The following is a 25,111-nucleotide window of genomic DNA, read 5'->3' on the forward strand; positions in this document are numbered from 1 at the left end:
ATGGATGGACCTTGATAACATTATACTGAGCGAAATAAGTAAATCAGAAAAAACTAAGAATTATATGATTCCATACATAGGTGGGACATAAAAATGAGACTCAGAGAAATGGACAACAGTGTTGGGGTTACAGGATGGGGGGGGAGGAGGGGGAGGGGGCTAGGGGAGGGGAGGGACACAAAGAAAACCAGTTAGAAGGTGACAGAAGATAATTTTATCAGTCACCCCATTAAAATTAATAAAAAAAAAAGAAGTTGTGATACATATGTGTGTGTGTATGTTGGTATATTATTCAACTATGAATAAAAGGAAATCTTGTAATTTGCTACAACACAGATGGACTTTGAGGGCATTATGCTAAGTGAAATAAGTCAGAAATAAATCAGATAATCACTGTACCATATAATTACATTTTTATGTGAAATCTAATTAAGGGGAAAAGAAAACAAAAACAAACAGATCAAGAACAGATGGGTGGGCCCTGTCAGCGGTAGAGCGTCGGCCTGGCGTGCGGGGGACCCAGGTTCGATTCCCGGACAGGGCACATAGGAGAAGCACCCATTTGCCTCCCCCCCCCTTCCTCTCTGTCTCTCTCTTCCCCTCCCGCAGCCAAGGCTCCATTGGAGCAAAGATGGCCCGGGCGCTGGGGATGGCTCCTTGGCCTCTGCCCCAGGTGCTAGAGTGGCTCTGGTCGTGGCAGAGCGATGCCTCGGAGGGGCAGAGCATCGCCCCCTGGTGGGCAGAGCGTCGCCCCTGGTGGGCGTGCTGGGTGAATCTCGGTCGGGCGCATGCGGGAGTCTGTCTGACTGTCTCTCCCCGTTTCCAGCTTCAGAAAAATACAAAAAAAAAAAAAAAAAAAAAAGAACAGATGGGTGGCTGCCAGAGGTGGGGGTGGGCAAAATGGGTTAAGGTGGTTAAGACACAAATTTCCAGTTATAAAATATGTCCTGAAAACGTAATGTACAGCATGGTGATGATAGTTAATACTACTGTATGGTATATTTGAAAGTTGCTGAGAGTAGATCTCAAAAGTTCTCATACAAGAAAAAAAATTTTAGCCTGACCAGGCGGTGGCGCAATTGATAGAGCTTCCCGCCCAGGACGCAAAGGACCCAGGTTTGAAACCCCGAGGTCGCTGGCTTGAGTGCGAGCTCATCTGGTTTGAGCGCAGGCTCACCAGCTTGAGCACAGGGGCGCGGGATCACAGACATGACCCCATGGTCACTGGTTTGAGCAAGGGGTCACTGGCTTAGCTGGAGCCCACCAGTCAAGGCACATATGAGAAGCAATCAATGAACAACTAAAGTGCCACAACAAAGAATGGATGCTTCTCATCTCTCTCCCTTCCTAACTGTCCCTCTCTGTCATTTAAAAAGAAATTATAACTGGCCTGACCTGTGGTGGCACAGTGGATAAAGTGTCAACCTGGAACGCGGAGGTCGCCAGTTCAAAACCCTGCACTTGCCTGGTCAAGGCACATAAGGGAGTTAATGCTTCTTGCTCTTCCCCCTCCCCTCACTCTCTCTCTCTCCTCTCTAAAATGAATAAAAAATAAATAAAAAGAAATTATAACTGGTTACAGATATCAATCAGACTTACTGTGATCATTCTGCAATACATATACAAATATCAATTATATTATACAGCTGAAACTGTTTCATGTCAATAATTATTAATTTTTAAATGTTTTTTTTAAATTGATTTTAGAGAAAGGGGGAGAGCAGGAGAGAAACATCTGTTCCTGTATTTGCCCTGACTAGGGATCGAACCGGCAACCTCTGCGCTTTCAGACGATGCTCTAACCAAGCCATCTGGCTAGGGCTGTCAATTATATCTCAATAAAAAATGGGAAAGAAAAAAAGACTGCTCTCTGAATTGAACTAATTAAATCTTTACATTAAAGGAAATAATGTTTCTAATAACTGGGAAGAGCTCTAAGATTGAAGCTTAATTATTAAGATCAATACCTTCAACAAAGTATCAATTGGCCATTACAGGAAAGCTAGGTTAAGAGAAATGTTGGCAATATAGCTATGTGCAAGGGGAGAAAGATCCAGTAATTGGAAGACATATAACATCCTCCTCCCACTTTTGCAATTAAATTCAATGCCCAAACCGAGCATGGTTAATATTGTTTTTTAGGTGCCTGACATACCAACAAGGAGGTTCCTTGATAGGGGTCATGAACTTTTAAATCACTCTAATAAGCTAACACCCCTTAAGAATGGATGAACTGACGTTCTGGTCTATACACGGTTCTGCGAATTTATAGAATGTCATTCAGTGAGAATCTGATTATCTCTAAGTGAATTAACTGGAAGGTCAGTGTTAGGACCTGAAAGCTAAGTCCCAGACCCTTGGCCAGGTGAGGCTGCTTTGGGTTCATCATGTCTTTCTCCTAGAAGGCACAGCTTCTTGCCCTTTTTATACTTTACTTTTGTCTAAAATGTCAATAGTCATAGCTTAGAAGAACTGACACCAAATACATTTAGGAGAAAGAACTGATAGGGTTTCATGAATGCTCAGATAGGAGAGTTGAGGCTAAATCCCACGCTTCTGGTTTGGGTTGCCTGAGAAAAAGGAGACCTATTACCCAAGACTGAACACACAGGCAGTGAGAATGGGTGGGATGGACATGGTGCTCAAACAGAATGCCCACAGGAAACTCAAGGGGAGAAGTCCAGTAGGCAGATGACATGTGTAGGGAGTTCATGAGAGAAATTTGGGCTGCAGACTGAACTGCCCCATGAGCAAAGTAGTAGTAATTACATGAAACTGCCTAAACAGAATGAGTAAAATAGAAGGCTGAGTATCAAATCCTAACAATTAATTAAGATGGAAGCAAAGGAGGAGGTAATGAAGTACACCAGGAAGAAGGACTGGGCTAGACATGGCTGACCCAGAAGAATGTACATGACATCAGCCAAGAGGAAACTGATCAACTAGGTAAGGACAGAAAGTGTCCCCTGCAGTTGGCAGTTAGGCCACTGGGAATCTCAGTAACTACTGTTCCAAATAAGCCAGACCAAAAGTAAAGCTATAATGATCAAATGAAAATGCTTCACCTTCAAACTACATTACCTAGAAAACAGATTATCAAACAAGTAATCCTCTGCCATGGCCACTCAACTGAAATTTGGTATGTGACTTGCTTTTTCATGGTAGCTCCTGCCAACACTCACCTCCATTTCATGATAGGGTCATAATATATCAACATATTGACTAAAATGACCCTGATTTATTCACTGGACTTACATAACCATGCAGCTGTTTTGTCACTAGGAAGGGAGCAGCTGTGTTCTCTGCCCTCCCCATACTTGTTCCTGTGCCATATCATGGTCACCGCTGAATTTCTATTCTCACTCCTCTCACACACCTACTTTCTGCTCTTGGATACAAAGTCATCATAAAGGTCAGATGTGAAACAGCTTGTTTATGAAGTGAGTCCCTGCTAAGATGGTAAGACCAAAATGAAAGTTAGGAAAACCAGCCTGGTACAGGTTGGAATAACGAGATCTCATAAATCATCTGACCCATCACGTAAGCAAGCTACCTGCAGCCCTTTCACATAATGTTAATTCTTTCATGTCCTATTTCTTATTTGTCATCCAAACCAACAGACTAGCTCAAACACACAGCTGTTTTGTGGCTGTAACCATTAACATTTCTGGTGGGTTTGAGAAATGACTACATCTGAAGAATGTTGACTTTAATTAAAAAAAAAAAAAAGTGTGTAAGCACCCACAATGCTAACAATGTCTCTAGTGACTCAGATGAATGAAAATAGTCATTTTATTGATACTAGTTTCAGGTTTCAACTTCACTACTGAGGAATGTAAGAAATTAGAGAAATAAATATTTTAAGAGAAACACACAGCAGTCTCCTTTTAGGTCTGTGACTCCCATTGAGATTTTTATGCTTCAGGGAGCCACATAATGGAAACACTACTAGAGACCTGCTCACTTGATGGGCTACGCTGCTGGTACATGACTCCGGCAGACTGAGTGTGGAGGGGACAAGATGATCATAATCCTTCCTCTCCCTCTCAAATGGAATGGCCCCTTTCCTCCTGTCATTTTCTGCTGATGACAGACAGGCACACCACTCTGCACTGTTAGTTTCCTGTGCTAATAAATCTCAATAGGTGTGATGCAACAAAAAATGTAAAATTAAACAGTTTCAACAAAAATAGAATTGTAAGAGGAAATAAGTCTTAATTTTTAAAAGTTAATTTTCTTTTTTTAAAAGATTTTATTCATTGATTTTATGGGTGGGGGAGACAAGAAGTACAGTTGCTGCTTGCTTGTTGCTTGCTGTATGTGCCTTGACTGGGCAAGTCCAAGGTTTTGAACCAGCGACCTCAGCATTCCAGGTCGACACTTTATCCACTGTGCCACCACAGGTCAGGCTATTTTTCTTTTTTTTATAAAGTATATATTTATTATGGAACACTTAAAAAATAAGATACTCAAAAAGAAGAAAATGAAGACATTCCACAATCCTGCTCCCAACCCCTGTCTACCCACTGTTAATTACCTGCATGTTTTTTGTTTGTTTATTTGTTTGTTTTTGTATTTTTCTGAAGCTGGAAACGGGGAGAGACAGTCAGACAGACTCCCGCATGCGCCCGACCGGGATCCACCTGGCACGCCCACCAGGGGCGACTCTCTGCCCATCAGGGGGCAATGCTCTGCCCCTCTGGGGCGTCGCTCTGCCGCAACCAGAGCCACACTAGCGCCTGGGGCAGAGGCCAAGGAGCCATCCCCAGCGCCCGGGCCATCTCCGCTCCAATGGAGCCCCGGCTGCGGGAGGGGAAGAGAGAGACAGAGAGGAAGGAGGGGGTGGGGGTGGAGAAGCAAATGGGCGCTTCTCCTATGTGCCCTGGCCGGGAATCGAACCCGGGTCCCCCTGCACGCCAGGCCGACGCTCTACCGCTGAGCCAACCGGCCAGGGCCTTAATTGCATGTTTTTAAAAGAAAAAATTTAACTCAGAACTAATGAAAATACAAAAGTCAATTTAGCTAAAAGTTTAAGGCAAAATAAAGATCACAAGGTTACAGGCATTAAAATCACCTGGACTCACCCGGTGTCACCATCTGGGCACATCTGCTTTACCTCTGTCTATACACACACACACTTTTCTACTGTGGACTCACTTGAAAAAAAAAATGCAGAGACCATGACATTTCACATTGAAGTACTTCAACATACACTTCCTAAGAACAAGAACATTCTAAGAAAAAGTAATATTTTTTGTGGACTAATTAAAATTTGTAATTCTTTCTGTAAGGCTAAGATAATGAAACAGACTCTGTAACATTGTGATTAGTCTCAATTATTAAAGTTTAGTTTCTTCCTTTTGTCCCATTTTGTGACTCTTCTTTTTTTTGTATTTTTCTGAAGTGAGAAGCTGGGGAGAGGCAGACAGGCAGATTCCCACATGCGCCCAACTGGGATCCACCTGGCATGCCCACCAGGGGGTGATGCTCGGCCCATCTGGGGTGTTGCTTCGTTGTGGCTGGAGCCACTCTAGTGCCTGAGGCGAAGGCCATGGAGCCATCCTCAGTGCCTGGGCCAACTTTGCTCCAATGGAGCCTTGGCTGTAGGAGGGAAAGAGAGAGACAGAAAGGAAGGAGAGGGGGAGGGGTGGAGAAGCAGATGGGCACTTCTCCTGTGTACCCTGACCGGGAATTGAACCCGAGACTTTCATGTGCTGGGCCGATGTTCTACTGCTTAGCCAACTGGCCAGGGTCTGACTCCTCCCTCTTAAGCAGTGTTTCTCTCCCTTGGGGCCCTCCACACTTTGGGTCTGATAACCTGTCGCTGCAGGGGTGTCCTGTGCACTGGAGCATGTTCAGCAGCAGCTGGCCTCCACACCTAGCTGTTAACAACTGAGTGTCTCCAGATACTTCTAAATGTCAGGGGAGGGGAGAGGGGGGACGGGGACAAGTGTCTCAGCTGGAGAAACACTGCTCTTGAAGATCAGTGCCCTCCAGATCCAGGTCAGCAGCAGCAACAGTAATAAGGACACCACACGTGTGTCCTGAATGCTTACCATGTGGCAGCATGTTCTGAGCATTCTACATGTATCAGATCATTCAGTCCTTAGAATAACCCTCTGAACTAGGTTGTGTAGCACCTCTATCTACAGACAGGACAGACACAGTGTGTTATGTAGCATGCACAGGTTAGAGACACTGAGTGGCAGAGCAGGGATTTAAATGCACCCATAGGTGCCCGCACCCAAATAGGCCCTCGCATACTTACTTCTAGATGCATTATTTTTCTCTTTCCTACTCATGCCAATCCTCATGTCTTTTGTGAAAATTAACCCTACCTATATCAAGCTCAGACTTTTCTGTATAGCACCTAACATAATGTTAGTACTCCTGGTCTCCTTGGAATAACACTACTAGCCCTTTGGGAATCATGCAGTCTGAGTTAGGCTCTGCCCATGCTAGTTCTGAGTAGAAAGGAAGGACTCTCACAGATGACTTGCTTCAATTCTCAAGGAGCTTCCCAATTAGTTAATGTGGGAAAGTAGAGCACAGACATTGGCTCTCCTGCCCACATCAGCTGCTTGCAGGGCAGGGGTCGGCACACTGCATCTTCACATAGCCCCAGTGCTTGGCACAGATTAAGTTCTCAATATTTCCTGAGCAAATGAATAAACAAACCAAAGAACTGCTCTGTTCAAACCTGATGTCAACACTTGGTCAATACCACTTAGTTGAGCACTACTTTTAATTACAAGGAAGAGCTGTCTTTGATGCTCCATACCTCACTTAAGAAATAAAGTTCATTTCATATATGCAATTTACAAAGAACATAGGAAAACAGCCATTCTCATATAATGGTGATAGTTATCTAAAATGATACAAGCTGCTAAACTGCTGTCCAGAAAGAAATCATATGCCTGGACTGAAACAGCCTGGAAAGGCTGAAGTTGATGATGAATGCCCAGCTGTGTAATGTTCTGCAACCATATTGTGGCTTAACTGCAGGACTGATGAAGGCACCAGCAGGCGAGGTGGCTGCCAGCACACATCTACTTAAGACTGGACCCAGAAGGTTGCAGTTATGTCCTAAGATATCCTCCACAATGTTGAGAAGTGGCCCATCTCTTTGCTATTACATGGTCTTTACCCCCCTCCCCCCACTCTTTAGGTAAGTAAACTACTGAATGTATTTAAATGGTATCTGGTGCCTGGTCTTTCTGAATCCATACCTGTTACTACTTGTCATCATTAACATAGCCATGCAGCTCTCTACTCCACTAACTCAACTCTGGTAACAGGCAATGCTTTTTTCTCTTTTTTTTAAGTGAGAGGAGGGAAGATAAGTGAGGCAGACTCCCTCATGTGCCCCTATCGAGATCTATCTGGCAATCCTGTCTTGGGCTAATCCTTGAGTACTGAGCTATTTTTAATGCCTGAGGCTCATGCACTCAGATCAACCAAGCCAACCTCAGCACCTAGGGCCACACTTGAACCAATTGAGCCACTGGCTATGGGAAGGGAGAAGGTAGAGATGGGGAAGAGGGAGGAGAGTGAAGTGGATGGTCACTTCTCCTGTGTGCCCTGACCAGGAAATCAAACCCAGGACGTCCATACGCTGGGCCAACACTCTATCCACTAAGCCACTAGCCAGGGCCCAGACAATGCTTTTCAAAGAGTGGTTTTGAAACCTTGGAGGCAAGATGAAGCCCTTGGAGGTATAAACACAGAGTGCGACATTCAGTACATCCCAGTTGGTGGCCTCCTCTGTCTACCACCCTGGAGAGCCATCTTGAACAGTAGAATATCAAGCGTCTGCTCCTGAAAGTGCAGCCCAGGAGTATAAGGGGCTGCACCGATACCCCAGTCTTCATTCCACCTGTACCTCTGGCAAGATGAACTGTTCCACAGGCTTGTACCACAGCTTGTTCACCTGCACACCACAGCTTGGAGGACTAAAACGAGCAATGAAGAGGGCCTCCTAAATGCGGGAAGGAGAGATAGAAACAAATACTTCATGTTAAACATTGTATATGTAAAAAATTTTCAAATATGCTATACGGTCAGCTAAATCCTCAGTGGCCCCAAACTTTGTCTCTAACACTGTTCTACTGTGGTTTAGGTGTCATTTGGTTTTTCTAGTGCAATCATGGTTATTAAATGAAGCTATTTAAGATAATCAAATTTGTCATGAAGTTCTGAAACCCTAAAAATAATCCATACATCCTTAAAAAAACCACCTTGAGCCTGACCAGGCGGTGGCGCAGTGGTCAGAGCGTCGGACTGGGATGCAGAGGACCCAGGTTCGAGACCCCGAGGTCGCCAGCTTGAGCGCGGGCTCATCTGATTAGAGCAAAAGCCCACCAGCTTGAACCCAAGGTCGCTGGCTCCAGCAAGAGATTACTTGGTCTGCTGAAGGCCCACAGTCAAGGCACATATGAGAAAACAATCAATGAACAACTAAGGTGTCGCAATGTGCAACGAAAAACTAATGACTGATGCTTCTCATCTCTCTCCATTCCTGTCTGTCTGTCCCTGTCTATCCCTCTCTCTGACTCACTCTTTGTCACTGTAAAAAAACAAACAAATAGGGCCCTGGCCAGTTGGCTCAGTGGTAGAGCGTCGGCCTGGCGTGCAGAAGTCCCGAGTTCGATTCCCGGCCAGGGCACATAGGAGAAGCGCCCATTTGCTTCTCCACCCCTCCCCCTCTCCCTCTTCCCCTCCCACAGCCGAGGCTCCATTGGAGCAAAGATGGCCTGGGCGCTGGGGATGGCTCCTTGGCCTCTGCCCCAGGCGCTAGAGTGGCTCTGGTCGCGACAGAGCGACGCCCCGGATGGGCAGAGCATTGCCCCCTGGTGGGCAGAGCGTCGCCCCTGGTGGGCGTGCCGGGTGGATCCCGGTCGGGCGCATGCGGGAGTCTATCTGACTGTCTCTCCCCATTTCCAGCTTCAGAAAAATACAAAAAAAACAAACAAACAAATAAATAAATAAAATTAAAAAAAAAACTGATGATTGATGCTTCTCATCTCTCTCCGTTCCTGTCTGTCTGTCCCTATCTCTCTCTCTGTCTCTATTAAAAAAAAAAAAAGATGAAATATACTAAGACAGTTATAAATATATCAAAGCGTATCACTAGAATTCAGAGTATTGCTATTTCAGGTACCTATTCTTTAGAGGAAGTAGCAATAGGAAAAACTGCAAAACAAATTTAATCTTAAATTGATTTGTATATTTATTGGTGACTAACACTGTATCTGTTAGTAATAATCAACATTAGCAAGAATACAAAAAATTTTAAAGATGATAAAAAATCCTGAACAGAGAGCTCTGCTTCCAGTGCAATCAGACCAATTCCTATATAGATAACAACTACAAACATTGAACAAAACAGTTAAGAAAGTGATCTGAAGGCACCAGAATGTGAATAAAGCAGCAGACACTGGAGGAGAATTGATACTGGGGAGAGGAGAAAGGCAGTGGGCATGCTCCCCTCACTCTTCATGGCTCTTTGTGTGAAGGTACACCTTGAGTGGTAATTAAAAATTTGAATTAAAAACCTGCAGTCTTTTTAGCTACAAAATTAGAGGACAGAGTTGGGGCAAACACATCAGCTAAAAAGTGAGGAGGAACACCCAGGAAGGAAAGGGTCACAGAGAGAAAGTCTAAAATTCTTCATACAGATTCTGCCCAAATCTGTGGCTGACTCATGAAACACATATTCAAAACAGCAGTCCACACAAGTTCAAAACAAATGAACAGAGATTGCAGCTGCTGTCCGCTGCACGGGAGACAGTTGAGAGTCGGTGTCCAGCTAATTTAACTGCCTGCTAAAACAACAACAGCAAAAATATCAATACTTTTCAAGGACCATAATATGATCCAGAGATCCTACTATGAACTGGTCACAATCTCTAGGATACAAGTCCAAATTCACTCAAATGTGGAACTGGAAAATGATATCCATATTCAAGAGCAAAGATGATAATCAATAAAGACCCCAAGATGACTCAACTATTAGAACAGTCAGAATTTTAAAGCCATTATTATAATTAAGGTCAAGGTTGCAGAAAAAATAAAAAAGCTCACAAGAAAATTTTAAGAGAAAAAAAAACGATAAAAAAGAATTAAATGGAAATTCTATAACTAAAAAGTAAAGTATCTAAATTTAAAATTCATTGGCTAGGCTTAACAGATTTGAGATAGAAAAGTCCGTGAATCTGAATGTAAATTAACAGAAATTACAAAATCTGAAAAATAGAGAAAAAAAAAACACTGAAAAAAATGAACACAGTTTTGTGATCTGTGGGACAGTACCAAAAGGTCAACATACATGTAACTGGAATCCAGAATGAGGCTGGGAAATTTTTTTGAAGAACAGTCGAGTTTCCCAAATCCTGAGCAGAACAGACACAAAGAAAAACCATACCAAGGTACAACACAACCAAATTGTTTACAACCAAATACAAAGAGAAAATCTTAAAAACAGCCAAGAAAAACAAAACACCACACTACCAACATCATACATAAGAACAGTATGAAGGATGGCTGACTTCATACTGGTTTTTGTTTTGTTTTGTTTTTTTGCATGCGCATGTGTGCGCACGGACAAGAGAGAGACAGAGAGAGGAATAGACAGGGACAGGCAGTCAGGAAGGAAGGGAGAGAGATGAGAAGCATCAATTCTTTTTTGCAGCTTCTTAGTTGTTCATTGATTGCTTTCTCATATGTGCCTTGATGTGGGGGGGGGGGCAAAGCAGAGTGAGTGATCCCTTGCTCAAGCCAGCAAACTTGGGCTTCAAGCCAGTGACCTTTGGGCTCAAACTAGCGACCATGGGATCATGTCTATGATCCCATGCTCAAACCAGATGAGCCCGTGCTAAAGCGACATGAGCCTATGCTCAAGCTGTTGACCTTGGGGTTTCAAACCTGGGTCCTCTGTGTCCTAGTCTGATGCTCTAGCCACTGCACCACCGCCTGGCCAGGCTATATCTATTTTTATTTTATTTATTTATTTTTTTTTTACAGAGAAAGAGAGTGAGTCAGAGACAGGGACAGATAGACAGAACGGAGAGAGATGAGAAGCATCAATTATTACAATAGTTTTTCGTTGCACATTGCGACACCTTAGTTGTTCATTGATTGTTTTCTCATATGTGCCTTGACCGCGGGCCTTCAGCAGACCGAGCAATCCCTTGCTGGAGCCAGCGACCTTGGGTTCAAGCTGGTGAGCTTTGCTCGAACCAGATGAGCCCACGCTCAAGCTGGCGACCTCAGGGTCTCAAACCTGGGTCCTCTGCATCCCAGTCCAATGCTCTATCCACTGCACCACCGCCTGGTCAGGCTATATCTATTTTTTTAAAATATTTCATTTATTGATTTTTAGAGAGAGGAGAGAGAGAAAGGGGGGGGAGGAGCGTGAAACATCATAGTAGTTACTTCTCATATGTGCCTTGACTGGGCATGCCTGGGGCTTTGAACTGGTGACCTTGGCATTCCATGTCAATGAGCAATCCACTGGGTCACCACAGGTCAGGCAGGACTTATATTCTAAGCCTTATGTCAACTATACACACAAACAATAATAGTGCAAAGAATTGCAGCTATAAGGAAACAAATTAAAATGGAATTCTAAAACACATTTAATTAACCCAAAAGAAGGCAGGAAAAGAGGAACAAAGAAACAATAATTGTGGAACAGAAAATAAATAGCAAAATCAAAAACTGAAATGCAACCACTTCAATAACTGCACTAAATGTAAATGGAATAAACACTCTATGTGAAAAGTAGAGATTCTCAGACTGGATAAAAAGGAAGACCCAACTACATGCTGGGTGCCCATCAATAGGAGACATTGTATATTGCTCGAATACAACTTAGCTATTAAAAGGAAAAGGGAAAATTCACTGATAAATACAACATGGATGAATTTCAAAAACTTCATGTAGAGTGGAAGAAACCTTACACAAGAGAGTACTTACTGTATGATTCTATTTATATATGAAGTCCTACAACTGGCAAAAAATAGTCTATGGTTAAATAGGAGAACAGTTGCTGCCTCTAGAGAATGAGGCAGGATGACAGAAGTTTGTATTATACAGACTTACGTAGTTTAAAATATTGACTGAATGCACATTTCACTGCATGTAAAAATTTAAAAACAATAAACAAATATTAAAGTCTAGTTAATGATAGGCTGAAGTGTTTAGGGGTAAAGTATATTAATGCCTGCAAGCTGCTCTGAAATACATTTTAAAGCGGTACAATGGATGAATGACTATATATATATAAAAAGCAAATAACAGAATGTTCACTATTGTAGTATTTAGTTGGTGGATATTTAGCTATTCACTGTATAATTCTTTGAACATTTCTGTAGTTATAACCCAGGAACAGATATTTTCAAATACTATTCCTTGCTATACTCCTTCAGATACACTTTGTGAACAAATTAAATTTCCCCAAATCTCAGGAACAGAGGAACCCCAGTTGTTTCAAACTTGTATTCCCTCTTCAGATCCTTATTATACAAAAGATCTGAAGTAGCTGTCAGCCTTGCTTTAGACTGATAGGCTTTTAGGGTGCAGGAGAAAGACAATAATATTTTTACATTAAACCCCCCCCCTTTTTTTTTGTATTTTTCCAAAGTCAGAAGTAGGGAGGCAGTCAGACTCCTGCATGTGCCCAACCAGGATCCACCCGGCATGCCCACCAGGGGGTGATGTTCTGCCCATCTGGGGCGTTGCTCTGTTATGGCCAGAGCCATTCTAGCACCTGAGGTGGAGGCCATGGAGCCATCCTCAGCGCCAGGGCCAACTTTGCTCCAGTGGAGCCTTGGCTGTGGGAGGGGAAGGGAGAGACAGAGAGGAAGGAGAGGGGGAGGGATGGAGATGGGCGCTTCTCCTGTGTGCCCTGACTGGGAATCAAACCTGGGACTTTCACATGCTGAGCCGACGCTCTACCGCTGAGCCAACCGGCCAGATTGAGACCCCCATTTTTTATATTCATTACCAACTTTTGAAATCCCTTAGATTGTAAGGAATTTTAAGCTGGGAATTTCTAATGTGGTCCAACCTCCTTTATTTTTTGTGACAGAGAGAGAGGGGGGTGGGGGAACAGATAGGGACAGATACACAGGAAGGGAAAGAGATGAGAAGTAACAATTTTCCTTATGGCTCCTTAGTCTCCTTAGTTGTTCACTGATTGCTTTCTCATGTGCCTTGAATTGGGGGGGGGTAGTCGGGGGGCTACAGCAGAGCATGTGACCCCTTGCTCAAGCTATTGACCTTGGGCTTCAAGCCAGTGACCTTTGGGCTCTAACCAGCAACCATGGGGTTACGTCTATGATCCCATGCTCAAGCCAGCAACCTCGGGGTTTTAAACCTGGGACCTGTGTGTCCCAGTCCAATGCTCTATCTACTGTACCACTGCCTGGTCAGGCCCAATTTCTTCTTTTCTAGACAGAACTGTAAACTTACTCTTGCCCCAGCTGTATATTACACCATAATGTACCCAATCGAAACAGAAGAAAGGTGAAGTCTCCCAACATATGATATGCCATGAGGAAAAAGGTGGTATTTTTGACAAAGAAAAACAGAAAGCACCTTGTACAAAAGCAGTGCATACCTCCTGTTCTGCCTGATAAAGCTTGACGGTGATGTTCCTTTGGAAACCCACATCGCTGGCATCATGAAGCACCCCGAGACTGGTAATGACGACTGGGTAGAGAACACGGAAGCTCACGCTGATGATGCTGTCCTCAGAGAGCCCTGATGAAGTGTCCTCAGGAAAACTAAAAGCCTCAATTTCATGATTCAAAACTAAGAAAGCAATAAATAAGAAAGGAGTTTTACATAATCAAATAATGCTAAGTAATAAAGTCAGCATGATAGCAAAATTTAGATAATTTTATTTGTTACAGAATTCTTTCACAAATGGCAATAATTTTAAAAAGTGCTTCAGAAATATGGCTCATTTTATTTTATTTTATTTTATTTTATTTTATTTTTTACAGAGACACAGAGAGGGATAGATAGGGACAGACAGGAACGGAGAGAGATGAGAAGCATCAATCATTAGTTTTTCCTTGCAACACCTTAGTTGTTCATTGATTGCTTTCTCATATGTGCCTTGACCGTGGGGCTACAGCAGACTGAGAAATCCCTTGCTCATGCCAGTGACCTTGGGTCCAAGCTGGTGAGCTTTTTTTGCTCAAACCAGATGAGCCCACACTCAAGCTGGCGACTTTGGGGTCTCGAACCTGGGTCCCTGCATCCCAGTCCGACGCTCTGTCCACTGCGCCACCGCCTGGTCAGTCAAAATATGGCTCATTTTAGAAGAAACAAACTTATTCTGAAATTTCAGAACAAAATTTTCAGCCACATCTAAGTAAACTAATTTATTTATCAGAGCTATTTTAATAATTTTGCATACTCATGTGTACATATGTACTAAAATACTACAAGGAATATTAAATTCAAAGGCATCTATTAGGAAAAGTTTCATAAATTAGGATATTAAAAACTTGATTACAAGCCCTGGCCGGTTGGCTCAGCGGTAGAGCGTCGGCCTAGCGTGCGGAGGACCCGGGTTCGATTCCCGGCCAGGGCACACAGGAGAAGCGCCCATTTGCTTCTCCACCCCTCCGCCGCGCTTTCCTCTCTGTCTCTCTCTTCCCCTCCCGCAGCCAAGGCTCCATTGGAGCAAAGATGGCCCGGGCGCTGGGGATGGCTCTGTGGCCTCTGCCTCAGGCGCTAGAGTGGCTCTGGTCGCAACATGGCGACGCCCAGGATGGGCAGAGCGTCGCCCCCTGGTGGGCAGAGCGTCGCCCCTGGTGGGCGTGCCGGGTGGATCCCGGTCGGGCGCATGCGGGAGTCTGTCTGACTGTCTCTCCCTGTTTCCAGCTTCAGAAAAATGAAAAAACAAAACAAAACAAAAAAAAACTTGATTACAGTAATAAATAATGAATAAATTTAGTAGGCTCTTCAAAATCCCAAAAGCCTATGTCTTAGGCAATTTAAAATATTTGTTATTAGGCAATTATCACAAACAAAAGTAACTAAAATAAATTCAAACAACACTGAAGAATTCCTGCGGTCCACTCCTGAGGAGCAGAAGCACAAATGCAGCACACAGCTCTGGCCCTTCTCTGCACCATCACATTGACATCTGCACTACTACTCTGTGGGCTTGTGGCACTATCTTCAGTTTACAGAGTGCAAAACTGAAGCCCAGAAACATTAAGTAATTCACTCACGGTCACAGAAGGCAGCAGAGGCAGGAATCAAACCCAGATTTAGTGACTTCAAATTCAGTGTTCTTTCTATTCCCCTGCAGCTATCTAATTAAGGTAAAAAATAGTTCTCTTTAAATAATTTTTTTCAATTACCACAAATGACTCAGGATAGATTACATGAAGCAGTTAATGCAGCTGACAATATCAGTGCCACTTTAAGAATATAAAAACCTATTTTAAAAGATTAGTGTATCAAAAGTCTATATCTTTTAGAACTGTAGTTTTCCAAATTTGCTGATCACACAATCCCATCAGTTAAAAACATCTGCAAACACATTCATATTTACTTACAAATATACACATATTATTGTCAGTCAATATATTGATATTTAGTATTACTTTGGTATTTTAATTATGATGTGTCTTGGTGTAGGTTTCTTTGGGTTTCTCTTTAATGGAGTCCTCTGTGTTTCTTGGATTTGTGAGTTTCTCTTGCATTAATTTAGGGAAGTTTTCAGCTATGATATGATTGAACAAAGTCTCTATCCCTTGTTCTTTTTCTTCTTCTTCAGGAACCCCTATGATGCGGATGTTATTTCTCTTCATGTTGTCACAGAGCTCTCTAAGAGTTTCCTCTGACTTTTTGAGTCTCTTCTCTTTTCTTCTCTGCTTTCATGACTTCATTCCAGTTGTCCTCTAACTCGCTAATTTGATCCTCTGCTCTATCTATCCTGTTTTTAATTCCTTCCATTGTGGTCTTTATTTCTGATATTGTATTTGTCATCTCCAACTGATTCTTTTTTATACTTGCTATTTCTTTATTTAGGTTTTCATAATGACCATCCATTGTTGTTCTAAGATCCCTAAGCATCCTTACAATCATTATTTTGAACTCCGCATCTGGAAGTTTGATTATTTCCATATCACTCAGTTCATCTCTCGAAGGTGTCTCTTGTGGTTTCATTTGGATTGCACTCCTTTGTCTTCTCATCCTTTTTTTGTGTGTTTTATTTGTAGAGTTGGTTGAGTCTAGGCTTGGTGTTGTCTGCCTCCAGTTTTCAGTTGTGTTATTTCTAGGTCTTCTTGGGTTGGTATCAGCTGTTATCTGTAATCCACTTTCGGCTTTGGGCAGCTTTGAAGTCTTGATTTGTTTGTTTTCTTTTTCTTTTTTTTTTTTTGTATTTTTCTGAAGCTGGAAACGGGGAGAGACAGACAGACTCCCGCATGCGCCCGACCGGGATCCACCCGGCACGCCCACCAGGGGCGATGCTCTGCCCCTCCGAGGAGTCACTCTGCCGCGACCAGAGCCACTCTAGCGCCTGGGGCAGAGGCCAAGGAGCCATCCCCAGCGCCCGGGCCATCTTTGCTCCAATGGAGCCTTGGCTGCGGGAGGGGAAGAGAGAGACAGAGAGGAAGGAGGGGTGGGGGTGGAGAAGCAAATGGGCGCTTCTCCTATGTGCCCTGGCCGGGAATCGAACCCGGGACTTCTGCACGCCAGGCCGATGCTCTACTGCTGAGCCAACCGGCCAGGGCCTGTTTGTTTTCTTAACAGGTGATGGTCTTGTTTACTTATCTCAGCAGGGGGCTTCCTTGAAACTGTATCCAGGAATGTGATGGGTGTAACCTGAGACTCTGAAGGCCTCTTTAGCCAGCTAATCTCACTGGGGGCAGGGTGTTTTCTTAGCTTCAGTAGGGGGAGGTGTATCCCAGATCTCCATGGAGACCTGAGTTACTGCCTCTCCTCCCCACTTCTTGTTTTCAGCTGAGTCTTGTTGCACTGATTGGAGCTGGAGAGATGTCCGGAGATCTCTGATCCGGAAGCACTTCAGCTCTGTTTTGTGAAAGGTTCAGTCCCTCCCCCAGCTATGGCCGCCTCCAGCATGGATGAGTCAGCTTTTTTAGTTCGTTTCCTGCATTCCTTAGCCCCTCACAGTCTGTCCCTCTCCCCGTCCTTTCCACTTGGGAGATAAGCTGATCTTTTCAATGCACCTCGCTCCCTGGTCGCCAGGCAGGTGGCTGTAAGCAGTAGTTTCTGCTCTTTTCCCTCTGTGAGATCCTCTCTGGGCTCTCAGCCTCACTGCCCCCCCTCCGTTCCGGTAAGTAGAGCAGGTTCAGGCGCTCCCTACCAGGACTCCTGTGGTTTCTTCTTTGCTCCTTGGTTTTTGAGAGCTGTTCTTGCAGTTCGGAGTTGGATTTTCATGCTGATTTTTCCTAAATTGATTTGTATTCCAGTTTGGTGGTAAGAGCTGGGCGTCTGTGCATCCGCCTACTCCGCTGCCATCTTTTTCTCTTGTCTATTTAGTATTACTAAAGATTACATTTTCTTATTTTCAGAAAAATAAGAATTCTGTTTTATTCCCACACTCTAGCAGATCATTTGGATCCCTACCTTAGAATTCCTATGATGCTATTTTACACTTAGTAGATGTTCATAAAATGTGACTGAGTGGAACTGATGGCTCCTACCCACTGACATTCACAGGCAGGAGGGAAAAAACATACAGAATTTGTCCCGGGTTGGGCAAGCATTGGCCAGAGCCCAGACTCCAAACATACAGGATGACAACAAAAATTTTCCTCTTTAATATATTCAGTAAAGATATCCAAAGTAGAAGCACATCTATTATAAGCAATATGTTAAGCACATTATAATTATAATCACATTTTTTTTACATGACTACGTATTTTCTATCTAAAACAAATGTGTCTTGAACTTCAAGTTACCTGGACAAAGGAAATTCTACTGCTTTGATGAAACTATTAATCAAAATTTCTACACATCCAGAGTATCATGATTAATGCTCATGATGACCTTGAGGTATGGAAATAAAGCTAAATGCTGTCTGACTCATCCAAATGATATTAGGTATTACATATATGGAAACAGTCTATTAATGAAAAGTTCCACTCCTTTACTACTAATAAATAATAGCATTTTAATAAAAGTGGTTAATTTAAAGGTGAGGTTTTTAAAAATTTGGGTTTGATTTTGGATTTCAAATATGATTTGTTCTAAGTACTGATGATTTGTACATCATCAGTAATACATTTACATCACCAGTAATACTATGACATCCCTAATAATACATTTATTAGGTTTACGGTCCTTTTGGAACTCCAGTGAAACATAAAGGATTCTCTCCTCAGAAAAACACAATTATATACAAAAATTCTGCTCACAGTTAACTGAATTCATAAACACTTTAAGAAACTTCCGCTTTACAATACAACCCTGAAAATGTGGTCCAACTTATTTAAAAAGCTGAACAAAGCCCAATTTTTTATATATATATATATATATATATATATATATATATATATGTATGTATGTTAGGTTCTTTATAATAACTATATTTAAGCACCTAACATGTTTTTGGAAGTATTTTTAATATGTATTTTACAGACATCAACTTTCTTCATCCCTATGTCAATCCCTGAAGTAAGTAGTTTTATCCCCGGTTCACAGATGATAAAACTGAGGCACAGAGGGGTAAATAACTGATCAAAGGTCACAGAGGTGCAGAATGACAGAGCCAGGATCTAAATGCCATGCAGCCTGACTCCAGGCCATGCTGTTAACCAATTCATGAGTGCTGCGTAGAAAAGCAAGGCATCTATAATTACATAGCCTTCACAAATCTTAAAACACCAGAAGCCGCCTGACCAGGCAGTGGCGCAGTGGATAGAGCGTCAGACTTGGATGAGGAGGACCCAAGTTCGAGACCCCGAGGTCACTAGCCTGAGCGCGGGCTCATCTGGTTTGAGCAAAAAGCTCACCAGAAAGGACCCAAGGTCGCTGGCTCGAGCAAGGGGTTACTCGGTCTGCTGAAGGCCCATGGTCAAGGCACATATGAGAAAGCAATCAATGAACAACTAAGGTATCGCAACGAAAAACTGATAATTGATGCTTCTCATCTCTCTCTATTCCTGTCTGTCTGTCTCTATCCCTCTCTCTCTGTCTCTGTTAAAAAACAAACAAACAAACAAACAAACAAAAAACACCACCAGAAGCCATAAGATGCATTTAAGATTTAAGATTTGGAAACGTTTACTCTCTCTTAGAACAATACCTGAACATCATAGGAAATGCAGAGTTACCAACTTCATAAAAGTCGGTTCCCTAAACAAAACCTCATTAGGACTCCCTTTCCTCATCTTCACCAGAATTCCACATTTTTAATTGTAAGGAATGAAAAAGTACTACTTCAGCGGTAGAGCGTCGGCCTAGCGTGCGGAGGACCCGGGTTCGATTTCCGGCCAGGGCACACAGGAGAAGCGCCCATTTGCTTCTCCACCCCTCCGCCGCGCCTTCCTCTCTGTCTCTCTCTTCCCCTCCCGCAGCCAAGGCTCCATTGGAGCAAAGATGGCCCGGGCGCTGGGGATGGCTCTGTGACCTCTGCCCCAGGCGCTAGAGTGGCTCTGGTCGCAACATGGCGACACCCAGGAGGGTCGCAACATGGCGACGCCCAGGATGGGCAGAGCATCGCCCCCTGGTGGGCAGAGCGTCGCCCCCTGGTGGGCGTGCCGGGTGGATCCCGGTCGGGCGCATGCGGGAGTCTGTCTGACTGTCTCTCCCTGTTTCTAGCTTCAGAAAAATGCAAAAAAAAAAAAAAAAAGAAAAAGTACTACTTGATTTTTTTATGCTTTGTTTCTTTTGCAGAGGCTTAGGCAATAACTCTAAGAGAAGGTGGATTCGCAATATTTGTATTAAGGCTATAATTACAAATCAATAGGTTAGTAGAATCAATCAGCAGTTTTCCAAAAGTCAAAATTCAGTCTTGAGAATTTACTGCTGCATGAGGAATTTCCAGATGTACTTGAATCACACTAAAAAATAAACCCTCCTGGACCCTGAAATGACATATATGTATATAGAATCTTCACAGATACCCAGAGTGATCAGTTAAGTTATTTAAAAGGATAAAAGTTGATGACAGCTCAATTTTCATCTGTTAAAAACAGACACCATACTATTCGGCACAGTGATTTTTCCTCAATATCGAACCTGAACAGGAAAGACAAGGACTGAGGAGAGAACTCACCTGGGTTTGTGATGTTGAGCAGTCTGCAGGAGTAAGGGTCTTCCCGGTCCTTCACAGGCACGTCACAGCCATGAGCACCTATTATGAACTTCACAAGCACACTGAGAAAGGTATGGCATTAACATAGATTAATGATCTTCACCCTGCAGGTGCACGTTTCCTCACACTCCTTTCAGAGCTTTGACTTTGAGACCCAGTATTTATTAGGGTTAATTCTAACTTTACTCTTCTAGTCTAGCAAAAAGAAGAAACAAAGTAATCCAAACTTGTTAATTACCATGTGATTTACTTGTGAGCCCTTTGCTGAGTCCTGCATCTAGTAAAGCAGGTGTGAACTCATTTGGCCTGGCTACCAGCAAAAGCTCATACCACTAATAAACAGCTACAGTTAAATCCACTTCTCACGCCCATGCCTAAAAAACCTATCTGCCATCTTCTCTACTTACTTTCTTCCACTTCAGAAGGTGTTCCCCTTGCTCAGAACTAGTCTTTCTACCCAAGAGGCAGTTCTCTCCTCTTGACCGCACTTTACCAGTTCACTGTAACCTGTAGCTCCTTCCCTACACATTACAAATATGATCAAGTCCTAACACCAATTTCCATTTACCTTCCTTGTCCACACTCCTTTCTTTATAGTGAAGTTCTACAAAGAAATTAACTAATATTATAGCCTCTTAGTTTCTCGTTTCCTACTCATTTTATAAAACAGAAAGTTTAGCTTCACTATCCACCACGTTCCTATGAGATATCTACTGCCAATGGAACCACTGATTTGCTGAACTGGAGAGCACTAGTCCTTCCAATGCTTTCTTCTCCTCTCTATGCGGCCCTGCTTGGTGGGCACCACTGGCTCTTCTTCCCCAGCTGATCCGTTAAAAGTGGACAGGACTCTGGGGCTTTGCCCCTGAATGTCTTTTCACTGCTCTCCCTGGACAATACTTATTCCCAAGGTTTCAAACTAGCTGGGCAGTGGTTCCTGAATTAGCACATCTAGTTTGGGCCCATCTTCTAAGTAAAAGATCAATCAGTTTACTGGACATCTTCCCCCTGATGGCCCACAGAGAGCTGTGTGATGGAGCCTGTTCCTACTGGCTATGAGGGCAAACTGCTGAATTTTCAGGAATTCTGTGAGCTGGTTATTTATTTATTTATTTTCTGAGCTGGTTATTAAGCACAACCTTTCTTTTAAAAATTGAATTACAGCCCTGGCCGGTTGGCTCAGCAGTAGAGCATCGGCCTGGCGTGCGGGGGACCCAGGTTCGATTCCCAGCCAGGGCACACAGGAGAAGCGCCCATTTGCTTCTCCACTCCCCCCCATCCTTCCTCTCTGTCTCTCTCTTCCCCTCCCGCAGCCAAGGCTCCATTGGAGCAAAGATGGCCCGGGCGCTGGGGATGGCTCCTTGGCCTCTGCCCCAGGCGCTAGAGTAGCTCTGGTCGCAGCAGAGCGACGCCCCGGAGGGGCAGAGTATCGCCCCCTGGTGGGCAGAGCATCGCCCCTGGTGGGCGTGCCGGGTGGATCTCGGTCGGGCACATGTGGGAGTCTGACTGTCTCTCCCCGTTTCCAGCTTCAGAAAAATACAAAAAAAAAAAAAAATTGAATTACAGCCTGACCGAGCAGTGGCACAGTGGATGGAGCGTCGGACTGGGATGTGGAGGACCCAGGATCGAGACCTCGAGGTCGCCAGCTTGAGCGCGGGCTCATCTGGTTTGAGCAAGAGCCCACCAGCTTGAACCCAGGGTCGCTGGCTCCAGCAAGGGGTTGCTCGGTCTGCTGAAGGCCCATGGTCAAGGCACGTATGAGAAAGCAGTCAATGAACTAAGTTGTTGCAACGCGCAATGAAAAACTAATGATTGATGCTTCTCATCTCTCTTTGTTCCTGTCTGTCTGTCCCTGTCTATCCCTCTCTCTAACTCTGTCTCTAAAAAATAAATAAAATTTTTAAAAAATTGAATTACATAAACTTACAATATATTAAAAACAAAGAACATGAACACTCATATTAATCATGTCTTAATTATTTCACTATTATCTCTGCTCTTGATGTCATTTATATGCATTAGATCTATATGATGGAAATATTATAATGGCATGCTACTTACTGTCTATCTTCCTCAATTCTGTGTTCAGAGATGTCACATTTTAGATGCTTGAAACTGGCCATGGTGGGCACACTTACAGCAGGGAAACTAGCAAACACTACCAAAAAGGGTTTGATTTATTGTTTTGTTGATTGTCTAGACTTACAGTGATGGAGAAAATGTTAATAATGCAGATTACATTTAAAATGTGATGTGACTATAGCCATTGCATTGTGAAGAGTACAAAAAACTAAGAAAATATTCATCCATTGTTCAAAACCTACTAGTTGATTCAGCAAAGAAGTTACACACTTTACTGACTATGAGTAAAGTTGTTACTTTGGTTTTACTTTTTTTTTCTAGCGCAAGAGAAAGATGGGGAGGGGACAGACAGGCTGGAAGGGAAAGGAGATGAGAAGCATCAATTCTTTGTTGTGGAATCTTAGTTGTTCATTGTTTTCTCATATGTGCCTTGACCAGCGGGCTCCGGCAGAGTGAGTGACCCCTTGTTCAAACCAGAGACCCTGGACTCAAGCCAGTGACGTTGGGCTTCAAGCCAGCGACGATGGGATCTGTCTATGATCCCACGTTCAAGTTGGCGACCCTGCACTCAAGTTGGTGAGCTCGCACTCCAGCACTCAAGCTGGCAACCTTGGGGTTCAAACCTGGGTGCTTAGCATCCCAGGCCAATGCTCTATCCACTGTGCCACCACCTAGTCAGGCTAGTCTTACTCTTTAACTTACAGGAAACACTTGTCAGAACTCCACTCTTGTTAACTTGAAACCATAAGTTGGTTACAGATATAAAGTCTAGCAAGCAATGAAAGCATCCTATGGAATCAACTGGCTATATGGACTTTACAATAAAGAACATCACACATGTATTATCTGTCAATTATGTGCTGCACACCCTTTATATCAACAAAGTTTATAATAAGCAGACACATATACATCAGCATACCTCTCTTAGAGGGCCAGTTGGTAAATGTCTACTAACATGCCACTATCTGCAGGTACCTCAAACTCAATGTGCCTACAACTGAGATTCTATCATGAACCCGCTCTTCTTAAATAGCATTTTTTTGTCTTGACTAATGATGTCACGACTCTCTAAGTTAGAAAGATAGCCAGCACCCTAGACTCCTTCTCCTCTTTCTACATCCAATCACCTTCTTTTCTCATAAGGTCCCACTTAGTTCAGCCCCTTAGCAGTTCTTGCCTAAACAGCTCTCTTTCAGTGAACTCTCAATGCAAGTGTCCTGCATGATCTGGTCATTGCCCACCTCTTGGTTATATATTCTCCCTCCTTTTCTCTTTCTATGGTCATCTCTGTCTTTCTGCTCTCTTTCCTTCCCTAGTACTCTAACTCACACATCCTCAAACCCCCTTTCCATATAATACCCACACTTCAGTTACACAGAATTGTTTGGAGTTTCCCAAACTCTCCAGACTATTTTATATCTATTTATATCAGAACATATGTAATATTTTATTACACTATTACATCTATTTCCATTTACTAAACTTCAAGGCCCCATAAGGGCTCAGGCTATAGTGTATCATTCTTTGGATTGTATAGTACCTTATACAGAAGATACTATTAAGTACTTGTGAAATTGACAATTTATGGCTTTACTACAAAGGTTTTCAATTAAATAAGGTCCTTGCCATATATGTGGAGCCTGGCTCCTTCAGTGAAATCCAAGATTTGGAAATAAACCATAGCCACAGAAATGCAAACATTTTTATTAAGGACCACTCAAGGCAGAATACCTTTCATAAACAAATAGCATCTAGAATAAAAGTATAAACAGAAATGAATAAATTTGCTAATTAAATTATTTCAGATACTTACCAAACTGTTTTTATAAGCCATCTTAAATACTCTTACTGGAGTCACAAAATTACTCTGCCCCAAGAAGTTGTTTTGGCTAATATTTATTTTTATACAGATATCTAATTTTAAATAAAACAAATCACCAAACTCACTAAATTTAAAGCAAGAATACTATGATGGCAAATAAATTCCTGGTGAGTGTCTGAATGTTAATTGTATTCATTGCATTTAGTTCTGAGTCATTCTCTTAAGAGTTGTTGAGTGCCTTACTCTGTGTCAAGGCAGGTTCTAGGTACTGGGAATGAAAAAAAGCTAAAACTCCTACTCTTATGAAAGTTATATCCTAGTGGGGAAAGATAATTCATAAACATGATGTTAATTGGTTATAAGTATTATAATAAAAATAAAGCTAAGTAAGGGAAGATAAGAGATGGAATGGGGGGGGGTGCTCTTTAACAGGAGGCTTCCTGGTAAGCAGAGACCTGAAGAAAGTGAGAAAGTGAGCCATGAGGATATCCAATGGAAGAGGCAGGGGGGAACCAGCAAGTGCAAAGGACCTTAGTCAGGAGCACATGCAGGGTATCAAAGCACTATAAGGTAGCCAATGAAGGGGAAGTAGATGTAGCTAAGGTCAAAGACCACAATAAAGACTGTATCTCACTCTGAGCAAGAAGTCAATGGAGTGGTATTGAGTAGAAAACTGACATATCTGATTAATTTTATTTTGTTTTTTTGTATTTTTTCTGAAGCTGGAAATGGGGAGAGACAGTCAGATGGACTCCCACATGCGCCCGACCGGGATCCACCCGGCACGCCCACCAGGGGGCGACGCTCTGCCCCTCCAGGGCATCGCTCTGTTGCGACCAGAGCCACTCTAGCGCCTGGGGCAGAGGCCAAGGAGCCATCCCCAGCGCCCGGGCCAT

General features: G+C 43.1%; 2 protein-coding genes across 6 annotated transcripts in view; one reads left to right on the plus strand and one right to left on the minus strand.

The window, feature by feature from the left end:
- The window catches only part of TBCE (tubulin folding cofactor E), a 125,709-nt gene extending 123,934 nt beyond the window's left edge, over positions 1 to 1,775 (plus strand). Inside the window, exon 16 of the mRNA XM_066235636.1 lies at positions 1,708 to 1,775. Coding sequence (XP_066091733.1) covers positions 1,708 to 1,760 — 53 coding nt within the window. The 3' untranslated portion in view covers positions 1,761 to 1,775. The remainder of the gene's footprint in view (positions 1 to 1,707) is intronic.
- Positions 1 to 25,111, minus strand: part of B3GALNT2 (beta-1,3-N-acetylgalactosaminyltransferase 2) — a 129,455-nt gene that overhangs the window by 82,242 nt on the left and 22,102 nt on the right. For all 5 annotated transcript variants that reach the window (XM_066235675.1, XM_066235657.1, XM_066235648.1 and 2 more), the window contains exons 3-5: positions 20,273 to 20,373; positions 13,622 to 13,815; positions 7,883 to 7,978 (exon numbers count right to left, since the gene is read on the minus strand). In XM_066235675.1, coding sequence (XP_066091772.1) covers positions 7,883 to 7,978; positions 13,622 to 13,815; positions 20,273 to 20,373 — 391 coding nt within the window. The remainder of the gene's footprint in view (positions 1 to 7,882; positions 7,979 to 13,621; positions 13,816 to 20,272; positions 20,374 to 25,111) is intronic.

The sequence above is a fragment of the Saccopteryx bilineata genome, chromosome 1 (assembly GCF_036850765.1).
Source record: "Saccopteryx bilineata isolate mSacBil1 chromosome 1, mSacBil1_pri_phased_curated, whole genome shotgun sequence".
NCBI classification, from domain to species: domain Eukaryota; kingdom Metazoa; phylum Chordata; class Mammalia; order Chiroptera; family Emballonuridae; genus Saccopteryx; species Saccopteryx bilineata.